The following is a 23,456-nucleotide window of genomic DNA, read 5'->3' on the forward strand; positions in this document are numbered from 1 at the left end:
CCTCTGTGAATAATGAGCTAGAAGTATATCGGGAGAAAGAGCTTATACTTAGCCTATTGATAGTAGCTTCTTCACCATCTATAATATACCGTATTTTTGGAGTATAAGATGCACCCCCCCCCCCGAAAGAGAGTAGAAATGTCGGTGCATCTTATACACCAAATGCAGCCATTTTTGCTGTCCCGAAGCCCCACCTCCACATCCCATTTTTGGAGAGAGGGTCTGGGAAGAGAGCTCCTGGGTGATGGCAAAAATGGCCCCATTTTAAATAATATATTACTCCACCATTTGGTTCAGAATACTTTTCTCCTTGTTTTCTACCTCTAAATATAGGTGTGTCTTATACTCTGGTGCGTCTTATAGTCCTAAAAATACAGTGTGTATATGTAGATAGATAGATAGATAGATAGATAGATAGATAGATAGATAGATAGATAGAGACAGACAGACAGACAGACAGACAGACACACACACACACACACACTGAACTAACAAATAAACTGAGAAGAGTGCAGGCATAATATACTTCAGCTATATTTTATGGTTATATAAATCTAATTCTATGTAGCAGAATAAATTGGCATAGAATGTTGTTAACTTTCATGAATGTTAAAAGTAAAATGTTCCAAAAAATGGAGTTGCATGAGAAAAGCAAGAGTTTGAGTAACTGTGATGCAGCTGTGAAAACGGATTAAGCAGTTCCCTAAAATATTAATACAAGGTGTCCCTCTAGTGACAACAAATTTATTGCACAGTTGAAATTATCTCACCCATACTACATGATAAAGACAATACAGCAATCTACATATTTATCACTTATGCACAAGATTATTATTATTATTATTATTATTATTATTATTATTATTATTATTATTATTATTATTATTTAGATTTGTATGCCACCCCTCTCCGCAGATTCGGGGCAGCTAGAATTATTTAGAAATATTGCTGCCCAAGGCCAAGTTGTCTCTACTCCAATTTAAAAATACAATTTATGATAAATGATAAATTTATTTTATTATATATCTTAACAAGGCATAATAGTTGGCCTACTAAGAATTATGATGGTTGTGATCAATGATTCCAAAACTGAATCAAAACTCACTCCACCTTTACCTATGTATGCAAAGGCCAAGTTACACAAGGACTTTATCCCCAGAACAACCTTGTGTGCTAGGTTGGCCTAGGAGACTGTTTCACATCATGATGTAAGTCCAACATTCAAACCACTAAACTGCTGAACTATTGATTGAGACTATTAAGAAATCTTCAGTACAATGGACAACAGAAATTAAGGAAACTAGGCTTATTAAAGCTAGAGGGAAAAAGCATATGTCATTGCTACCAGATATAGGATGCTATTCTGATACTCTCACTAGCCTTCAAATCTTCTGGATTTCATGAACCAATTTTGCCCTATGAAATGGCTCAAGAAATCTTCCATTTCAGGACTTTAACTTAATACTGGAACAAAGAAATGTAATATGCTTTTCTTATGGAGAGAGGAAAATGCTGCCAAAAGAAAGAAGGCTGCACGAAAGGTGGATTGGCTGCTGATGGAATACCTTAATCTGAATATCTCCATTTGTCAGCATGCTGCTAATAATGCTAAGGCATGAATTGAGCTGCACAAAGCACCGTCTCTGGTTTCTCATGAGAAAAGCAATAAATAGGACTGTAATACCTTCACTCAAGAAAGTATCAGCAAACAGAAGTTTCTTGAGATTTCAGTGCCATAAAATAATAAAAGGCAGCAAGAAATAATTAAAAAGATCAAACATAAAGCATAGGATGTACAGTATAATGGAGAAGAGGAAAGAAAACTACACTGCAATTGTTAACAAATATATACAGAGGAACAAATTCCAGACAGACACATAAACACAAAAGTATACTGTACTAAAATATTTTTGAATATACCTTCTTTTACATTTTCTTTCTCCTCGTGGCCAAATCTAACTATCCCCCATTGACAATGATGCTAATATGACAAACAGCTTTTTAAAGCGCACAGAAAACATACACGTCTCTACTTATGGAATAATTGGGAAACCAATTGCCTGGCTTTGACAGCATAGTAATGAGCTTTGTGCCAATTGAATCCTAATTGTTTGGAAATGTAAGCTGCTTTCCAGTCTATCAAATAAGAAATGGATGACTAGGACACAAAAGGCACTACACTGGCAAGAATCTGAAAATAATTTATTTGGAACTGATAACATTTTTTAGGTGACACTGACTTCACCCTTTGAGCAAAAGGAGTGAAATGATTTCCAAATACAGTAGTACCTCTACCTACAAACACCTCTACTTATGAACTTTTCTAGATACAAACCGGGTGTTCAAGAATTTTTTGCCTCTTCTCACGAACCATTTTCCACTTAAGAACCTCTCAGAGTCTCTCAGAGTCAGTGAGTCTCTTGCAGGTCCAAAACTGTAACTGCTCCTGGAGGAGAAAATGAAGGAGGCGCCAGAGTGTCTCACACACACACCCTCTCTCAGGGAGGAAAAGGCGGGGAGAAGCCTCTGTGGGGCACACATTATTTGCTTTTACATTGATTCCTATGGGAAAAAATTGTTTCTTCTTACTGTTCTGGTTTCTGGTAGAACTTTAGCTATTACAAATAACTCTTACTAAATGCAGTATTTCATAAACAAAGAAACTCCATATTTATTTCTCTTCCCTTCCGTATTCAAAATACAGTTCATACTAGCACATTCCTCTCAGCCTCCCGTTATCTTTCTTAATTGCATTCCTCATACATTCCTCCCAGCCTTCTCTGTTTAACAAGATTTATGTACTCACAGCACAATTCAAAAACAGCATAAATGACTGTAAAATAACAAAGAATGCATTTGCTTGCTTGGGAGCTGAACAGAAATACCTTTCCTTTTAGCCCTACAACATTGAAACTCCACCCTTCTTCCCCACTGACCCTCTGATGTACCAAATACATCACTCCAGTATTTAACCCATTCCTCCCCTTAATATCTTCTTCCAAACACCTGTTCCTTACATTTTTGGACCCTTTCGAATTTAGGATTGACCCAGCGAACGTCTGAGTCTTCCTCGCTAGATTCTGGACTTATAGCCACATCCTGTGGCTGGCCTCCCACCTGTTCTACTACTTGTAACCCCGGGCCCACCACTAATTCATAAACACTATCTGTATCAGAGTCCTCAATTTCTTCATCATCCTCCAACTGACCAGGAGTATGTACAACACTTACGAACTTTTCTTCTTACGAACCTTTCTTCTTATGAACCCAGTCACGGAATGAATTAAGTTCGTAACTAGAGGTACCACTGTACACACAGAGGTGAATTTTACATGCATTACCAAAATATCATTTAGTGCTGTCACCAGGGAATTGATCCACAGGGTTTCAGCAACTTCAATAGCCTTGACACCTAGGCCAAGCATAGATCTAAAAGGACTGCCTTCTCCCAACCATCAAACATGGCGGGGGTTCAGTGATGATCTGGGGTGCTATTTCTTGGAAATCCGCCGGGCCAATGTTCCCTTCATGGAACAATTAACAGCCATCACTATTTAGGACTTTTGGCTGACCAAATTCATCCTATGGTTCAAGAACTGTTTCCAGAGGGGGATGCCATCTTTCAAGATGATAATGCACCAATCCATAGAGCAAGAATTGTTAAAGAATGGCACGAGGAACATTCTAATGAAGTTCAGCATCTCATCTGGCCACCACAATCACCAGACCTCAACATTATTGAGCATTTATGGTCGATTTTAGAGATTCAAGTAAGAAGTCGATTTCCACCACCATTGTCTCTAAAAGAACTGGAGGGTGCTTTAACTGAAGATTAGGCAACAATTCCTTTGGGCTAGAAGCTGGCGATCATACTATGCAAATAGCCAATGTATTGCCACTGTGTGTCAGCTTACTTTCTTGTAATCTCTGCCCTCTGGGAGTAAGAGGGGAGAAAAAATGGGTCAGACATAGGCAGTGGTGGGCTCCTGCCTGTACAGTTAATTGCCCACAGCTCCGCGGCTCTGGCATGTGAGTGTGGGTTTAAGCGCAATTTTGCTTCCTGGAACTGTGCAGGTACCAAAATCTCACACTGGGCTGCAGGTGAGCACACGTTTTGGTGAGTTTTTTTGCTTCCCCGCATGCACTCAATCCCGCACTCTGCTACCGAGCCGCCACTGGACATAAGAGAAATTATCTAGAGAAATTGAGGTTTTTTTTCACCTTGCAGAGCAGAAAGATTGCTTAAACAATAGTACATTGACTTATATACAGCTTCACAGTGTTTTACAGTCCTCTCTAAACAGTTTACAGAATCAGCATATCGCCCCCAACAATCTGGGTCCTCATTTTATCCACCTCAGAAGGATGGAAGGCTGAGTCAACCTTGAGCCTGGTGAGATTTGAACTGGTGAACTATAGCCAGCGGTCAGCAGAAGAAGAAACTGCTTGCAGTACTGTACTCTAACCACTGCGCCACAGAGACCCAAACAAGTGAGGAGGGGGGAAAATACCGGTGCATTGTTTCTGAGATGGTGCTGTGTTTAGAGTGCAGCACTGAAGGCTACTTCAGCTAACTGTTAGCTATAGTTCAGCAGTTCAAATCACCACCACCGACTCAAGGTTGACTCAGCTTTCCATCCTTCTGAGGTGGGTAAAATGAAGACCCAGATTGGGGACAATATGCTGATTCTGTAAACCACTTTGAGAAGGCTGTTAAAGCATTATGAAGCGGTATATAAGTCTAAGTCTAAATGCTATTGCTATTTTGATGTACTTTCCATATTGTGGGCTGCTTAGTTCTTATAATCTAAGTCTAAATCTAATAGTCTGGAGGACAGAAGGAAAAGGGGGGACATGATCGAAACATTTAAATATGTTAAAGGGTTAAATAAGGTTCAGGAGGGAAGTGAACACAAGAACAAGGGGACACAATCTGAAGTTAGTTGGGGGAAAGATCAAAAGCAACATGAGAAAATATTATTTTACTGAAAGAGTAGTAGATCCTTGGAACAAACTTCCAGCAGACGTGGTTGGTAAATCCACAGTAACTGAATTTAAACATGCCTGGGATAAACATATATCCATCCTAAGATAAAATACAGGAAATAATATAAGGGCAGACTAGATGGATCATGAGGTCTTTTTCTGCCGTCAGTCTTCTATGTTTCTAATCTATTCTTGCCCAAAGATATAAATAAAAACATTAATCCCCTTCTTGCTAATTTTTCCCAGTAGCAGAATGAGCATTCCAAAGGGCAGGGTAGTGCTAGAAGGGAAAGCATTGTCTCATGATAGCAGTTCTTTCGCTTAGCAACAGGACTGCCGCTGGTCCAATTATGTGGGTAAATCACACTAGATTAAAAAATGAAGATATAAAAATAGCAAATACAAATATAAAAACACACTAATAAATATCATAAAAACCAGAAAGAAACAAGAATAAAAAATGGCTCCTTCAACAACGTAACCACCTGGATAGGCTCTTTTTAGTGGGAGCTGCAGGCCTGATCACATAATTATGTCTTAAGAGTCTTTTATATCAAAAGGAATATCAAAAGGATAGGGTCTTCTCCGTTTGGATTAGTCCCTGCAGATTTTTGCAGAAGTCAGTTGCTACTGCCTCTTTACTAGAGCTCAAAGATAATCACTGGCCTCCTAGCTTTGTGCCCATGGCAGAAATAAAACTCCCAATTTCTAGCTGATTTCTTAAGCACCATACCAAACTTGCTCTCTAGTTTTATTCGGATTGTTGACAACAACAGAATCTTGCAATTTTGATTTTGCTCTTACCTTTTCCTGATTGGTTTTATTTTGTTTGTTTTTGTAATGAATGTGGGAGGCATTAGTCTGAACCACTTCTGAATGTTATTTTATTCTGTACTTTAAAAATGCTTTAGTCCGTGTTGCCTTGGCAATGGAGACAAGGTTACTTCCCTTCCTTTCTACATCTTCTCTCTTTTCCTTTAAATTTTTTTTTTTAGAAACTTTTTCTCTTCTGACATTCTTCTACCTTCCCACTAATAAGTATGGGAAGAAAAATAGGCTGATTTCAATAGCCACAAATCATAACACTACAGGGTCGAGTGGTGCCATTATGTAATATATTTTCATTTAATCGTGTTTTTTCCCCTTTTGTTTGCCAGAAGGGCACCCAGGCTGTGGGAGTACTATTTCTCTTACACAACAGAGTCAGCAATAGGCTGCTTGGAATTTAGTTAGTTAGTTAGTTAGTTAGTTAGTTAGTTAGTTAGTTGATTTGTATCCCACCCAACTCTATAGGGACTCTAGATGGCTCACAACCGAAAAAGTAAAATAAAACATACAGTATAATATTAGGACATCTAAAAAAACAATTAAAGCAATTAAAAACCCACAGTAAAGAAAAACCATACATGCCATTTATGGCTGGATCTTGAGTGTTCCAATATCTCAGGAGCTGCTATAGGAGGAGTCTCAGGAGTCTTCGGAGAAGGGCGGCATACAAATCTAATAAACTATAAAGTATAGAAGGAGTCAACCTATTCTCCAAAGCACCTGAGAGTAGAACAAAAAGCAATGGGTGGAAGCTGAAGAAGGAGAGAAGCAATTTAGAACTAAGGAGAAATTTCCTGAGTTATAACAATCGGTGGAACAGCTTGTCTCCAGAAGTTGTGAATGCTCCAACGCTGGAAGTTTTTAAGAAGATGTTGGATAATCATCTGTCTGAAGTAGTGTAGGGTTTCCTGCCTAAACAGGGGGTTGGACTAGAAGACCTCAAGGTTCCTCCCAACTCTGTTGTTGTTCTTGCTTCACTGATTCTCTCTCCCCCCCCTCCATAATTTAAGGTAGAAAACCACAAACAAAGAACAGGAATAAGGAGAGGGGGAGTTGCTACCACCATCAGCCAACTGTGATTGCCAGAGTGACTGTAGCAAGAATCTGAATTCTTTTCAAATGTGGAGTTGCAAATGTGCAAATCCTTACATAAACTGCCGTAGGAAAATCAAAATAATTAAAAGGTTACAGCAGTCCTCCAAAGAGGGTATGTGTGTGTAGATTTATTTATATAACAACATATTTTAAATTGCTATGTGATGTGTGGATAAAGTTTTAATATTTGAACTTTTTCCTACTTCCTAAGGCTAAATATAAGGAACCTAAGAGCCTATAAAACAGAGCGCTTCATAACATAACAGTGGAATGCACTCTCATCAAATGTATAAAGGTTCAGGTTATACTAAAATGGGATGGGACATATTCAGATGAAAATGCTTTAATACACAAAAACAACAAAAAATTTAAATTTTTTTACCCCAGGCGCTATTTTCTACAGAATGTTTAACTCCCCGGGTCTTTGGCCTAATCCAACAAGGCTTGTATCTTTCAAAAAGGGCATAATGCTTCACTATATTGAACTCATTGCAATGTCTTTTTACAGACAAGACAGGTGTATACACTGCTGGTGGTTCGCACCTCCTTCTTCACCAGCTTTGCCAGTAGCAGATTCAAAGCGTTTACCAACCCAGCAGATGGCTCATTATTCAAATTCTGTTAGTCTTTGGATAGCACTGGAATAGGCAGGACCCAGTGGGAATGCCAATCTCAAACACAAAGAATGTCAAAATAGGATAACTAGGCTGGAACAGACTCCCCTTTGAATCTTTTGGCTTGAATGGCTAAGGAAAAAATGTACTTTCCATGTTATTTCTTTTTTTTTCTATAGGCTAAATCCTTCCTTTATCTACAGGTATAATGTTCGTATTCAATAACAAAGACAATGCTATGTTAAGAAAACTGCTATTTTTTTTCCTTTTGACATTTAAAGGGAAACAAATAGAGTAACAGGCAACAAATGGGAAAAAAGGATCATTACATACTTCATTATTAAAGTAATTGTAAATGTAATAATACAGTGCATAACAAGTGGATTCTGCGAATTGTTTGGGAAGACCTGTGCCATAGCAGTGCTGTATCCACTCTGCATTCTGCAAACATTTGATTCACAACCCAGATTAGTGAACAGATGCAAAATCATCGTCTAAAATATTAAAACCATTTACTGGAGACAACAAGGTTGCATGTGACAGGATGATAGATTTTTGTTTAAAAAAATGAATAATTCAATTTTTTTTAAACAGAATTACCTTGTGCAACCTGGTTTTTTACACCCCTTGGGAACTTCAGCCATACCAGGAAACTGTCAGTGTGCATTATTTGTGCAAAAATAAAAGAAAGCAAAATTAAGTTATCTACTGCAAGATACTTATAATAAACTGATTTTCAGAAAATCACTGAGAAAAACCCAACAGCAAGTTCGAACATGGGGGGGGGGATATATGCTTGTCAATCAGTAGTGGTTATCTGCCATTCCTGGCAAAGAATGGTTAGCTGTCAGAATGAGGAAATTGTGGCAGACAACTGAATGGTTGCATGAATGTGTACTTGCATATTACAATATATGTATTCCATTTTGGATAAACCATATTCTACAGAATTCAGAAAAGCATATGGAATAGCAAAACAACAAAATTAAAATCATGCAGGAAGGAAAAAGAACATAGATAAAATTTAATTTCTAGCAACACTACGCAACACTCTTTGCTGTATCTTTCTATCCTGGCACACCATTTCTGTTTCCATCACACCAGTGCACAGCTTTTTACACTGTCTCGTTTGTTAAATATTTCACTTTTTCCTTTTTTCAGGATCTTTTCAGCCATGACTTTCTCACACTTCCCTTTCTCTTGACTTATTTGCACTTCCTTCAATGGCTTGTTTTGAGTTTTGATCATCATCCATTCCTTTCTTAGGCACAAGACACTGTAATGTCTTGTGCCTAACCCCCACAATTTTACCCTTAGACTATCCACAGTTGAGCCCTCCAGATTCCTAAGAGGTCAGTAAGGGGCGTGCATAAGTGCACCAGCATGCCTTCCATCCCGTCTTAAGGTCTGTCTTATGTTTCTACTAACTCTATGTATATGGACTCTATTATTCCCAATGATTATTTCTTCCATATTACAGTAATCCCTTGCTATTTTGCGGTTCATCTTTCGCAGATTCGCTACTTCACGGCTTTTTTCAAAGGGGGCTTATGGCTTAGAATGCCGGGGCAGGGACAGTTTTTGTGTGCGAAGCTGGTCTCTCTCAGCAGTCAGCAGCGGTGGGTTGTTAACAATACAGGGAGGGTTTTAAAAATCCAAATACTGGTTAAATACATAAAAAAATATCTTTCCTCTACTTTGCGGAAATTCGTTTTTCACGAGTGGCCTTGGAAGGAGGGATCACTGTATTCCTAAGGCTTTATCTTCTATTCTTTTATTGATGTATTATACTATGATTATATCCTCTGAAAACTACATTATGCATTGACAAAAAAAAAAAAGTATTTCTTTCCTTTGGTTCATTCACCTTCATATTCAGTAAAGGGTCTTTCAGCACCCATGTACCCTATCTCTTATAGTTTATCACATACATAAGTTTATTTTATTTATTTATTTATTTATTCGATTTTTATGCTGCCCTTCTCCTTAGACTCAGGGCGGCTTACAACATGTTAGCAATAGCACTTTTTAACAGAGCCAGCATATTGCCCCCACAATCCGGGTCCTCATTTTACCCACCTCAGAAGGATGGAAGGCTGAGTCAACCTTGAGCGGGTGATGAGATTTCAACCGCTGACCTACAGATCTACAGTCAGCTTCAGTGGCCTGCAGTACAGTACTCTACCTGTTGCGCCACTCCGGCTCCAGTTCCCACTCCATTGCATTGTTTACATTTCTTCTGACACTTACAATTCTTACACTTGTCTAAGAAATAGGCTCTTAGATACAGCTATCTTATCTTCTTTCATCATTCTTTGCAACAGACCATGTGTTACCCAACAGACCATGCATTACCCATCTTACTACTAGTATTGAGTGTTTTAAATGTTCATTTCCTCCTTTATATAAACACTCTATTGGAGTGTGTACACATTCATCTACTTGACCTATTTTTTGCCATTTATGTGCGACTTGCAATTATGCAGTCCATTTACCCTATCATTTACAATTATATTTGTCTTTAATACACAGATTTTCAGTTCCATGTCACTGTGTCATGTAACCTTGCATTCAATAAATATCATTCAGGTTCTCAGCCAACCCAGTGACTTCTGTATCTAAAAGTACACTCACACTCCCTGACAATATACCTCTACCATTATCACAAGTATTCTCATAATATTTATTTTGAAATATATATTTTGAAAAGCTTTAAAACGTGATATGGAGCCAGGATTTACGGTGAGTCTTGCTGTATGGTTATAGAATGTAAAGGATTTTTTTAAAAAAGACCTTGGATGAATTGTAAAGCCTCTCAAAGCCTCTTCTCTTTTTGTTTCTCCACTTCTCCAGACTGTGCTCTGGAGATTTTAGACTCCTCTCAAAACAACATCCCAGAATTTGAAAAACAAAACAAAAACCCTTTAGCAGACCCATTTAGGTTTACATGCCATCTATGTGCTTTTTTAAAGCCATCAATTTGCATCAGTTACTGTTGCATAGATTCATCTTATTTAACAATAGCAATAGCACTTAGACTTATATACTGTTTCACAATATTTTGCAACCTTCTCTAAGGACTTTTCAGAATCAGCATATTGCCCCCAACAATCTGGCTCCTCATTTTACTGACCTCAGAAGTTGGAACACTGAATCAACCTTGAACCACTTAGAATCAAACTCCTGGAGTGAGCAGTTGACTTAGTACTGCAGTACTGCGCCACCCCGGCTCTTGATGAACAAAGAACAGAGAGTATTAGAGTTGGAAGGGATTTCAGAGGTCTTCTAGTCCAACCTCCCACTTGACCAGGAGACCTTATACCATTTTAGACAAATGGTTGTCCAGTCTCTTTTTCAAAGCTTCCAGGGATGAAGCATCCCCAATGTTTGAGGGTTGATTTTTCTCACTGTTAGGAAATTTCTACTTAATTCTAGATTGCTTCTTTCCTGGGTAGCTTCCAATCATAGTTTCTTGTCTTCCTTTTTAGTGTTTTCGAAAATAATTTGATGATTTCCCTCATCTTTATAGCAGCCCCTCAAATATTGGAGCATTCCTATCATGTCTCCTTCTTTTCACTAAACTAGACTTATCCAATTTCTGTAACTGTTCTTCACGCTTTGAAAATCATTTTTGTTGATCTTCTCTTCACTCTTTCTACAGTCTCGACATCTTTTTTGTATTGTGGTGACATGTTCGTCATTATACATCTCCACCATGTTCCACAGTTCCTCTACTTTTTATAAAAAATAATCTTTAAAACAAAACATATAGTATTTATTATCACAATCATAAGCATCATGCTTTAAAGAAAAATAAGATGAAAAGAAGATAGAAGAAAGTAAAGAGAAAAATAGTGCAGGAAAGAAGAAAAGAAAAAGGGGGGAGGGGAGAGAGGGAAAACCAGCTATTTAGCTGGAATTTCGATGATATACGACCTCTAATTCGGGTATGTGGTTGGGGTAGATTTCCCTTCAGTTTTATCTACTTGTAGTAAGGTAGAGATTGATTTTAAGAAGTATAAATTGCGATTATCTAATGTGTATGCGTCCAATTCCTCTACTTTAAGATATCACTCCCAAAGCCAGTCCAAGAGCCCTTCGTTCTTCTATGCAAATATTTTCCAATGGAAATTGCAACTTATTCCTAATCTCAGTTTCTCTGATCAGACGGCTAGGACAATGTGTTTAGGTATCTGTATGGGTATGTGAACAGCCAGCAGGAAGCCATGGTTGTATGCAGGCAATTGTACAGAACATTGGAGAAATAATAACTAAAGATTGTTAAACAGATTGCTATAGGCCCAAAGGTTTGCTAGATACCACACAAGTCTTAACATTTATTTCATTCAGATACTGTCCCATTTTTATAAGTGAGAGACACTATCATTCTGATTAGTCACAATCTTATTATTATTATTATTATTATTATTATTATTATTATTATTATTATTTATTAAATTTGTATGCTGCCCCTCTCCGTAGACTCGGGGCGGCTCACAGCAATAGTAGAAAACAATGTAAAATACAAATCTAATATTTAAAAAACTAAAAACCCATAATTTAAAAAAACATACACTAAACATACCATACATAAACTATATAGGCCTAGGGAAGACGTCTTAATTCCCCCATGTCTGATGGGGGGAGCTGGTTCCAGAGGATCGGGGCCACCACAGAGAAGGCTCTTCTCCTGGGTCCCGCCAGACGACATTGTTTAGTCGACGGGACCCAGAAAAGGCCAACTCTGTGGGACCTAACTGGTCACTGGGATTCGTGTGGCAGAAGGCGGTCCTGGAGATATTCTGGTCCGATACCATGAAGGGCTTTATAGGTCATAACCAACACTTTGAATTGTGACCGGAAACTGATCGGCAACCAATGCAGACTGCGGAGTGTTGGTGACACATGGGCATACCTAGGGAAGCCCATGATTGCTCTCGCAGCTGCATTCTGCACGATCTGAAGTTTCCGAACACTTTTCAAAGGTAGCCCCTGCTACCTGTTATAGTATTCTTAAGCCAAAGTATATTCAGGGTTACTTTCTCATAAATTTACAGAGTTATACAACACTTCCCAGAAAATAAAAGCAGCCGAGAACTGTGATCCCACCCATATTTGCTGAACTGATATAAGCTGTTGTAATAATTAACAATAACACACTCAACCACTGGCTGTTACATCACAGCAAAATGTACACTATATCCTCTAAATTATAAACATGTAAATGTGAACTATATTTAAGAAAAATAAAGTCTGATGAAATAGGTGCTTTATCTTATAGTCTTATCATGAAGCATATAAAGTATAATATCATTTTTCCGATGAAGAAAGTGCAAAAGAAAAACATAACCTGCCACTTTTTTCCTACTCCACCCCTCACCCAAACAACAGAGACATAGTGCTTACGAAAAGCAATTGGTGAGCAAACAACTTTACAGATTTAAGAACTTGTTTCAGGGATTTTTTTAAAAGCATATTTGCATATGAATCTCTGATGGGGAAAAAACAACTTTGCAGTCATGCCAACCTCTTGCACATCGGAACAATGAAGTCTCTTCTTTCCTGATGAAACTATTCCCACAAATCCCATTATCATGAAGGTATAATGATAATAATGCGAACAGAAGGAAGATTGCCAATCACCAATCTCTCTTCTCATTAACAAAATGCCTTTCCATGCCACAGTTTAATGAAACAGCAAAATATAAGGGATTCTCTCAGGTATTGATATCTTCTTATTTAGCATATTAATATTTCTATGTATATCATTAAAAATGTATCCAGTTTTTTACTGTTATCTAGTTGCCTACTGGTGCTTTCATATCATATTCATTTTACTTCTTGACTAATAAATACTAAATGAATTAAGAAATCTAATTTGGCCATAATTACTTATTCTTCTTTTTCCCCCATCTTCTAGAAAACTGAGAAATTACCGCATACTATATACAATCCTTGGTGAACTCTGAGCTTGGTTGTCTGCTTGTAGACATTTCATTACACAAATGAAATGTCTCATGAACTGTTAACATCATAATACATTGATGATGTTACCTAGTTGGGTAATGAAATGTCTGCAAAAAAGCAAACTCAGAGAGCACGAAGGACTCAATAGTTTAATCCTGAGCTGCATACAGTGTTCCTTCGATTTTCGCGGGGGATGCGTTCCGAGACTGCCTGCGAAAGTTGAATTTCCGCGAAGTAGAGATGCGGAAGTAAATATATTTTTGGCTATGAACAGTATCACAAACCTTCCCTTAACACTTTAAACTCCTGAATTGCAATTTCCCATTCCCGTAGCAACCATTTAGATTATTACTCACCATGTTTATTTATTAAAGTTTATTTTAAAAAATATTTATTAAAGGCAGATGAAAGTTTGGCAATGACATATGACGTCATTGGGCGAGAAAAACCGTGGTACAGGGGGGGAAACCGCGAAGTATTTTTTAATTAATATTTTTGAAAAACCGTGGTATAGACTTTTCGCGAAGTTCAAACCCGCGAAAATCGAGGGAACACTGTATACAGTGATCCCTCGATTATCGCGAGGGTTCCGTTCCAAGACCCCTCGCGATAATCGATTTTTCGCGATATAGTGGTGCGGAAGTAAAAACACCATCTGCGCATGCGTGCCCTTTTTTTCCCATGGCCGCGCATGCACAGATGGTGTTTTTACTTCCGCACCTGGGAAGACCCAGGGAAGGTTCCTTCCGCCGCCCAGCAGCTGATCTGCTTGGCAGCGCCGCAGCAGCGAGGAGCCGAAGATCGGGGTTTCCCCTTTGCGTGGGCAGCGGGGAAGACCCAGGGAAGGTTCCTTCGGCCGCCCAGCAGCTGATCTGCCCGGCAGCGCCGCAGCAGCAAGGAGCCGAAGATCGGGGTTTCCCCGCCGCCCACGCAAAGGGGAAACCCGGATCTTCGGCTCCTCGCTGCTGCGGCGCTGCCGAGCAGATCAGCTGCTGGGCGGCCGAAGGAACCTTCCCTGTGTCTTCCCCGCCGCCCACGCGCCGCTCGAGAGCAAGAGGGGGAGAGATAGAGAAAGAGAGAGAAGGAAAGAAAGAGATGAGAGAGGGAGGAAGAGAGTGTGAGAGAGGAAGAAGCAAGATAGAGAAAGAGAGAGAGAAAGAAAGATGAGAAAGGAAGAGAGTGACGTCATCGGGTGGGAAAATATTTTTAATTAATATTTTTTGAAAAATCGCGATATAGCGTTTCGCGAAGATCGAGATCGCGAAAATCAAGGTATCACTGTATTCATTTCTGTGAGAAGTTATATTTATTTTGAGAAAATCGCATTTCTATATTTATTCTATCAGTCTGCCAATGAAATAATGTACTCAGCATCAAATAAAGTTTAAATAAATAAATCATGGTCTCAGAATTGTATTGTAAATTAATTTGCTGTCTAGTAGAGAATGCTAAACAATTTGCATTCAGGTCCTGTTTTCTAGATCTACTACTTAATCATTTTATATGGGGTCTTTGTTTGTTTGTTTGTTTGATATAGTGGGTGAAATGTTTCTGCTGAAAAAACTCTTTTATTAACAGAATTGGGGGCCAGGAAAAAGTCAATGTTAAAAACTTTGAAAATTTACTCAGAACATTCTCCATACCACTAGAACCATTTTTGAGGTTGGAGGGAGCACAGGTCTGCTCATAAAATCTTTAATTCATCCTATTTGTTAAATAGGGAATCCCTCCATTACTTTAGCAGAGTCACTTGCAATTGGGCAATGATGAAATCAAATCAATAAACATAATTCAAATATTACTGGATTACTTCAAAATCACTACAAACCATCTAGGACAGTGATGGCGAACCTATGGCATGGGAGCCACAGGTGGCACATGAAGCCATATCTGCTGGCAACCAATCTGTTGCCCTAGCTCAGCTCCAACATGCGTGTGTGTGCCGGCCAGCTATTTTTTGACTCATAGAGGCTCTGGGAAGGGCATTTTTGGTTTCCAGAGAGTCTCCAGGGGGCTGGGGGACAGCATTTTTACCCTCCTCCAACTCCAGAGAAGCCTTTGAAGCCTGGGGAGAGCGAAACACTAGCCTACTGGGCCCACCAGAAGTTGGAAAAGAGGCCGTTTTCAGCCTCCAGAGGGCCTCCAGAGAGCCTCCAGTGGGTGGGACAATTTATTTTCACCTTCCCCAGGCATTGAATTATGAGTGTGTGCACTTGTGCATGCGTAATAGCGCTCACCCATGCCCTTTCGGCTCCCGAGGAAAAAAAGGTTCGCCATCACTGATCCAGGAAGTATGATTAAAAAAGAAAAGAAATAACTCATTGGACTGTAGACCCTAATCAGGAGTGATATAACAAAACATTTTCACTTACCTGATTAGGAACCTATGTAATCCAACATCAAAACTTCTGTGAAAGAAAGAAAAGGGAAAGGAGAGCAGAAAGAAAGAAAAAAGATTATATTTTTTATAAGACATAGATTTGAAATCCATATAAAATTATGATAATGAAAATGTATAACTGGTCACCCAGTTAACATTAATAAGTTTATTCATATAAAATGAAAACTATAATTAACTAAAGGAAAAATATTTCCCAATTGTTTTTTCTAGTCATATAGGAAAATGAATGAAATATTAAAACCTTAAGCTTCAGTATAGATTTTCCAGTACAGATTTTCCTACTTTTAAAATTTGCTTAGTGAGATATGAAGATATAACCACTGAAACACTTTAAAAAATAAATAAATATTAAATTATGCTACTGATCTAAACCTGGGTTGAGAATCAAAAAACCTACAGCAGAGGTCTTCAAACTTGGCAACTTTAAGATTTCAGCTCTCAGAATTCTCCAACCAACTAAGACTGGGTTTTGAAAAATTCAGGCAGGTTTTTCAGATTCTACTATCTTCCATTAGGAGAACAAAATCTAATTTTGTTGATCTTTTTGATTATTCCAATTCCTAAAAGCATATTAAAAATTAGAAAATCAAACTAAAGGAAAATAGGCGTTGATTGCTTACCTGAACGCCTCTTCTCGTACGGTGAGCGGGTACAGCAGTCACATGGGTTGCTCATGTCCAATCCGGTGGAACTGAGCCTAGTGTTAAAAAAGCTTGCCGGATCCGCCCCTTCCCCAGAATTCGCGAATCCATAGACTAGGCTCAGCTGTGAAGCTCTGTAGTGTTCAACTCTTATTGTTAGAGGAAAAGGATTATAGAAGGTAAAGAAGACACATACAAGGGCGGGAAGTGACTGCTGTACCCGCTCACCGTACGAGAAGAGGCGTTCAGGTAAGCAATCAACGCCTATTCTCCGTACTGAAGGAGCGGGTCCAGCAGTCACATGGGACATACCCAATAGATGGTCCCTAGGGAGGGATTAGATTGCTATCGTGTGAGATAACGGATTGGAGTACCCTTCTGCCGAAGGCAGCGTCCGCTGAAGCGTAAGCATCAATCTTGTAGTGCCTGATGAAGGAATTTGGCGAGGCCCAAGTGGCTGCTTTGCAGACCTCCTCCAACGGGGCTTGAGTCGCCCAAGCGGCCGAGGTGGCTGCGCTCCTGGTGGAATGCGCTGTGATGTTCCTTGGGACTGAGAGGGAGGCCGATTCATAGGCCTTAGATATAGTCCCTCTGATCCAACGGCCTATTACTGTTGAAGACACTTTGGCCCCCATGACTCTGGGGTGATAGGCTATAAACAGTGCTTCTGACCTCCGAAAGGGTCCAGTGCGTTGGATATAGATTCTCAGCGCTCTAATAAGATCCAGGGTGTGCCATCTAATTGCCAAGGGATGGTCTCGTTGGAGGCAGAAGGATGGTAGGACAATATCCTGAGTTCTGTGGAACATGGAACTGACCTTGGGTAAGAAGGTGGGGTCCAGTCGCAAGACTACCTTGTCCTGATGAAATTGACAAAGGTCCTGCCTGATTGAGAGGGCAGCCAACTCCGAAATGCGTCGTGCAGAGGTAATAGCCACCAGGAATGCTACCTTAAAGGATAGGTACCTGAGGGACGCCGATTTTAGGGGTTCGTATGGTGCCTGCGTGAGGGAATGGAGAACCCGTGGCAAATCCCAGGATGGATACCTGTGGACCTTGGAAGGTCTGAGATTGGCTATGCCCTTGAGGAATTCCTGAACTTCAGGGAAGGATCGGAGAGGCTGTCTGCGGGGGCCCCCTAGGACAGATGAAATGGCTGCCAGATGACGCCGGAGGGTGCTGGTGGAAAGTCCTTTATGGAAGCCTTGCATAAGGAAGGAAATGATTCTGTGTATGGGGATGCACAGAGGAGAGAGACCTTCCTGTAGACACCACTGGTGAAACTTGGACCACGTGTGGTCGTAGATTCGATTGGTCGAACCCCTTCTGGCCTTTAAAATGACCTCCACTGAATCGGGGTCATGACCACGCAGTTCTAAGTCTCTCCTGATAACAGCCAGGCGGTGAGGTGGAACCACTCCGGGTCTGGATGGAATGAGGCCCCCTGCCGCAGCATATCCCCCGAAACGGGGAGTCGCCAAGGGTCCTGGACGGACAGCTGTTGGAGATCTGCGAACCAGGGCCGGCGGGGCCAATGAGGGGCGATTAAGATTACTCGGGCCCTCTCGGTGAGGACCTTGTGAATCACGTCCGGGAGAATTGGAATTGGAGGAAATGCGTAGAGTAGGCCTGGAGGCCATGGACTCCGGAGGGCATTGATTGCTTCCGCTCCCGGGGATGGAAATCTGGAAAAGAAGCGAGGGAGTTGGGCGTTCGCATTGGTCGCGAAGAGATCCAGGATTGGTAGGCCGAATCTGAGGCTGATTTGATGGAACAGGTCTTGATGGAGGTTCCACTCTCCTGGGTCTATCGTTGCTCGAGATAGCCAATCCGCCTGGACGTTGAGGCTCCCCGAGATGTGGTCGGCTAGGAGCGACCGAAGATGTTTTTCCGCCCAAAGGCCTAACTTGAGGGCCTCCCTCATGAGGGCCTTGGATCTCGTGCCCCCCTGTCTGCAGATATGGCTTTTTGTGGCAATGTTGTCGGTGAGAATGAGAACGTGCCGGTTGGGAATGCGAGGAGAGAAATGCTTCAGAGCCAGGGAAACGGCTCTCAACTCTAGCCAATTGATTGGCCTGGAAGCTTCCTCCGGGGACCACGTGCCCTGGGCTATCATCCCCTGGGCGTGGGCGCCCCATCCCGATAGACTGGCATCTGTGGTGATGACAAATTGATCCGGGCACCTGAACGGGGATCCTTTGTCCATGGCCGGAGACTTCCACCACTTGAAGGATCTGCGAACACTTGGTGGGATGACAATGCGACGATTTGAGTTGCTGTGCCCCGATCTCTGAAAGGGTAATAGGAGCCACTGGAGTTCCCTAGCATGAAGGCGAGCCCAGGGAATGATGCCTATGCATGACACCATCTTCCCCAAAAGGGATGACAGAGTTACTATGGATACTGAAGAATTAGATAAAATGTTAGAAATTAACTCCCCTATACTGAGTTTTCTCTCGGGAGAGAGAAAAACCTGGGAGGATTCTGAATTAATAATGGATCCCAGGTGTAAGATGGATGTGGAAGGTTGGAGGTGACTTTTATCAAAGTTGATGGAAAATCCATGGTCCTGAAGGACTGACATGGTGACAGAAAGGTCTGTTTTCACTTCTCTAGGGAGTTCCCATGAATCAAAATATCATCAAGATAACATAAAATGTGGATGGGAGACGCCCGGATATAGACCGCCAGGGACCCCAAGAGCTTTGTAAAGACCCGAGGGGCCGAGGAAAGGCCAAATGGCATCGCCCTATGCTGGAAATGCCTGCCTTGAAAGGAAAAACGTAAAAATTTTCTGTGGCATTTGGCTATAGGAATGTGGAGGTAGGCCTCAGTGAGGTCTAAGGAGACCATGAAATCTCCCGTGTGGATGGCGGCCAAAATAGAAGATAAGGAGTGCATCTTAAACTTCCTATATTTGATGAATAGGTTTAGCTTCTTTAAATCCAAAATAGCTCTCCAACCTCCGGAGGACTTTGGAACCATAAATAGGATGGAGTAAAAACCTAGGCCCTTCTGACCGGAAGGAACCGGTTGAATGGCTCTGATGGACAATAAATGAGAAATGGCCTCCTCCATACGGTTACAATCTGAGGAGGACCTGGGAGAAGGGCAGGAAATAAAACGTTTCGGGGGAGGAGAAATAAATTCTAAAAGAAGGCCTGTTTGAACAGTGTCAATGACCCAGGGGTCCTTGGAGGTGCGACGCCAATTAGAGGCGAAAAGGGCTAGGCGACCCCCTATGGGAATTGAGGAAAGATTACCATCTAGGTTTTTTTGAAGCCCTGTTAGAGGACGCTCCCCTTTGGAAGCGAAAACCTCTGCCCCTGGAGTTCCTACCCTGGGAACGAAAGCGGGGGGAATACTGACCTGGAGATCTCTGATAGGAAGCCGCTTGATCTTGCTGGCGCCCTGGGCGACGAAAGGACTGCGTTTTGGTAGCCTTTTTTGTGGTTGGACCCAAAACTTTCTTCTTGTCCGTGGTTTCCGTGAGGAGTGGATCCAAAAGATCACCGAAAAGAAGGTCGCGCTTTAAGGGTCCCTGGGATAACTGCCACTTCTGGCGTACTCCCGCTTGCCAAGGGCGAATCCATAGGAGTCTTCTTGCCGTTGTAGAAGCTGCAATAGACTTAGCAGAAAATCTAGTAGATTGCAAGGTGGCATCAGCCACGTACTGTGCAGCTGCAAAGACCTTGTTGAAGTCTTGTTGACCTCTCAAGTCATCGGGAGGAATATGCTGTTGAAGTTGACGAAGCCACAGAAGCATGGCTCTGGAGAAAAAGGAAGCTGCTGCAGAACTTTTAATGGCCCAGGAATCTGCGGTGAATCCTCTTTTGAGCATTTGTTCAATCCGCTTGTCCTCTGGGCGGAGGACTTCCTCCGCTTCGCCTGGCACAGCCGCTGCCGAGTGAAGGATCTTGACAGGTTCATCCGGTTTGGGAAAAGATAGAAGCTCTTCATAGGAAGAGGAAAGTTTGTACAACTTTCTGTCCTTGGTGGAGGGATTAAGGCCAGAGGCTGGGAAATCCCACTGTTTGAGTAAAGCATCTTTAAACAATTTAGGCATAGGGATTACCTCGTTATCCTCCTGTTCCTCTGTGAAGTAAGGTAAATTCTCCTCCGGGGGATCAGTGGAAGTGGAGGCTTGTTTCTCCTGGGCCGCTAATCCCGTAGAAATTCTAGCTTTGAGGAGGAGAGATTTGAATAATTGAGAAGGAAAAATAGTAATTGGAGAAGGAACCTTTATTTGGGATTCCTCATCATCTGAGAGGCCTTGAAAGGGATCCTCATCATCCTCCATATCCTCATATTCGTCCTGAGAGGAATCTGAATCATCCTGAATAGGAACTCTAACCGCTGGGGAAGAACCCAAGGGGCGGGAGGGACGAGGAGGAGGAGGAGGTAAGGGAAGCTCATTGATGGTGGAGAGTTTGGCATCAATGGCCTTGGACAACACAGCAAAAATAGATTGGAACTCAGGAGGTAAACTAGAAATATCAGCAGGAATGGCAGAAGAATCCCTAAAGGCCTGGGAGGATCCTGGCTGGGGGGAATCTTCAATAATATCTGGTTCCTCTGGACCTATGCCCCATAGGTTAGGTTGGGGTCTGTCTAGGTTAGGCTCATCCAGAGATAACACAGGGACCCCAGAAGGAGGTAGACTAGAAGCCTCTGGGGGGTCTTGACTACTGAGTACTTGGGCCTGTACTTTCAAACGTTTTGCTGATTTGTCATGGATTCTTTGTAGGGCTAGGTCCCTTCTCTTCTCGGCCCTGGTGACCTTGGTCGAGGGGCGGGCCCCTGGAGAAGAGGAGGAAGAGGCCTGGGGGATACTAGTAATCTCATCGCCTGTAGGCCTGGCCTCTCTGGGACCTTTAGTTGTGCCTCTCTTGGGAAAAGTAGCCATAGTCTGACAATTAACAGAAGACAAGGCTGAGCCAATAACTGAATAATTAAGGAGAAGAATTTCAAGGACTTCCCAAGAGGAATGGATCCTGCTTCGAGGCCTCGAAGCTGCTGAGACTTGAGGGCAATCTGGGCAAACCCAGAGTTCGTGTCCCCAAATCCAGCGGGGCCAGCCTCCCTAAACTTTATAATTAAGTAAACCAAGGCACTCTGGTTGGAGGCTTAGCCGGTGGAGAATTAAGCCTGGGCGTCCCAAGGCCCGCTCCGGGATCCACGCGGTGGACTGAGGCCTACGCGGCTGGCAGGAGGCCAACACGAGAGGCCTAAATTTAAAAAGGGCGCGAAGGCCTTCGCGCCGAAAAATCGCTCCGTAATATTTCTTAAAGGGGAAGCGATCGACTAAGTCCAGGAGACTAGCAAGACGTCTCACTCCGCAGGAGGTATTTCTTAAGCCCTTTAATAATATACAATAATGAATCAATAAATCAATAAATCAATACTTGCACCAAGACCTCCAGGCCAAAGGATTAGAGGAATCCACAAGCGGCAGCGGGGATCGTACACGGCAAAACCGCCGGGGGAAAACGAAACCGCAACTTCTCCAAAGGAAAAAAGCCGAGCCACAAACGGCTGGCGCTATAGTGCAAGTAAATAATAATGGCAAAACAATTCTTACTAGTTTTGAAGGAAAGGATCGAAGGGAAGGTGTTAGAATGTTGAACGAGCTATCACAATACAACCGCAGGATATGCGAACTGAGCGAATTCTGGGGAAGGGGCGGATCCGGCAAGCTTTTTTAACACTAGGCTCAGTTCCACCGGATTGGACATGAGCAACCCATGTGACTGCTGGACCCGCTCCTTCAGTACGGAGAATTAGCATACATTCAATGGAAATTATGTATCAGATCCTAAGGTATCAGTTTTGTCCCATAGCACATTTGTGTATCACAAAAGGTCTGGAGATGTGCTACATTACTTCTGAGCCACAAATGTTTGTTTATCTTTATGTTTATTAGACTTGTATGCCGCCCCTCTCCGTAGACTTGGGGCGGCTCACAAAACAATAAAAAACAGTTTATAACAAATCTAATAAATTTACAATTTAAAATATTTTTTAAAAAACCCATTATTAAGCAGACATACACACAAGCATACCATATATAAATTGTATAGGCCCAGGGGAGATATTTCAGTTCCCCCATGCCTGACAACAAAGGTGGGTTTTAAGGAGTTTACGAAAGGCAAGGAGGGTAGAGGCAGTTCTAATCTCTGGGGGGAGCTGGTTCCAGAGAGTCGGGGCCGCCACAGAGAAGGCTCTTCCCCTTGGGCCCGCCAACCGACATTGTTTAGTTGACGGGACCCGGAGAAGGCCCACTCTGTGGGACCTAATCGGTCGCTGGGATTCATGCGGCAGGAGGCGGTCTTGGAGATATTCTGGTCCAATGCCATGAAGGGCTTTAAATTTACAATTAATGATAAGAAGTCAACCCCACCTCTGCTGTCACCAAGAGTGGATTGCTTCTATTTTACCTCCTGAGAAATATTCTGTCACCACAAAGATGGCAATTAAAGCATTCCTTCCTTTTTCAGAATCTTGTCTATGTAAGGCTGGTTTCCAGTTAATGTGACATGAGATAAAAAATGTTGAAAACCACTGTCCTATGGTGTCACATATGCCCTGAAGTTATTTGCCAAGAGTTCTTATTTCACCAGGAGTATTTCTTTCTCAGCATTTTGAAAGTAGTCTTAGTTTGACACTGTTATTACTTTATCAGACAGCTTACAAAACAGAATATAGGATATATCATGCTTATTACACCTCAGGATCTAATTGATAAAAACAGACACAACTCCATGCTGTCTGATTATATCGCTTCAAACCTGCTTCTGGCCCTTTTTCTCCATTATGTATTTATTGTGCACATTCACTAGAGCAGTGTTTCCCAATCTTGGCAACTTGAAGATATCTGGACTTCAACTCCCAGGCTGGGGAATTCTGGGAGTTGAAGTCCAAATA

At 41.6% G+C, this 23,456-nt stretch overlaps 1 protein-coding gene across 6 annotated transcripts in view; it reads right to left on the reverse strand.

Moving 5' to 3' along the window:
• Positions 1 to 23,456, reverse strand: part of HHAT (hedgehog acyltransferase) — a 190,568-nt gene that overhangs the window by 66,596 nt on the left and 100,516 nt on the right. For 5 of the 6 annotated variants that reach the window (XM_070741265.1, XM_070741247.1, XM_070741276.1 and 2 more), the window contains exon 9: positions 15,863 to 15,898. The exons of the other annotated variant lie outside the window; for it this stretch is intronic. In XM_070741265.1, the coding sequence (XP_070597366.1) occupies positions 15,863 to 15,898 (36 nt within the window). The remainder of the gene's footprint in view (positions 1 to 15,862; positions 15,899 to 23,456) is intronic. 6 annotated transcript variants of the gene reach the window in all.

This window comes from Erythrolamprus reginae, chromosome 1 (genome assembly GCF_031021105.1).
Source record: "Erythrolamprus reginae isolate rEryReg1 chromosome 1, rEryReg1.hap1, whole genome shotgun sequence".
NCBI classification, from domain to species: Eukaryota; Metazoa; Chordata; class Lepidosauria; order Squamata; family Dipsadidae; genus Erythrolamprus; species Erythrolamprus reginae.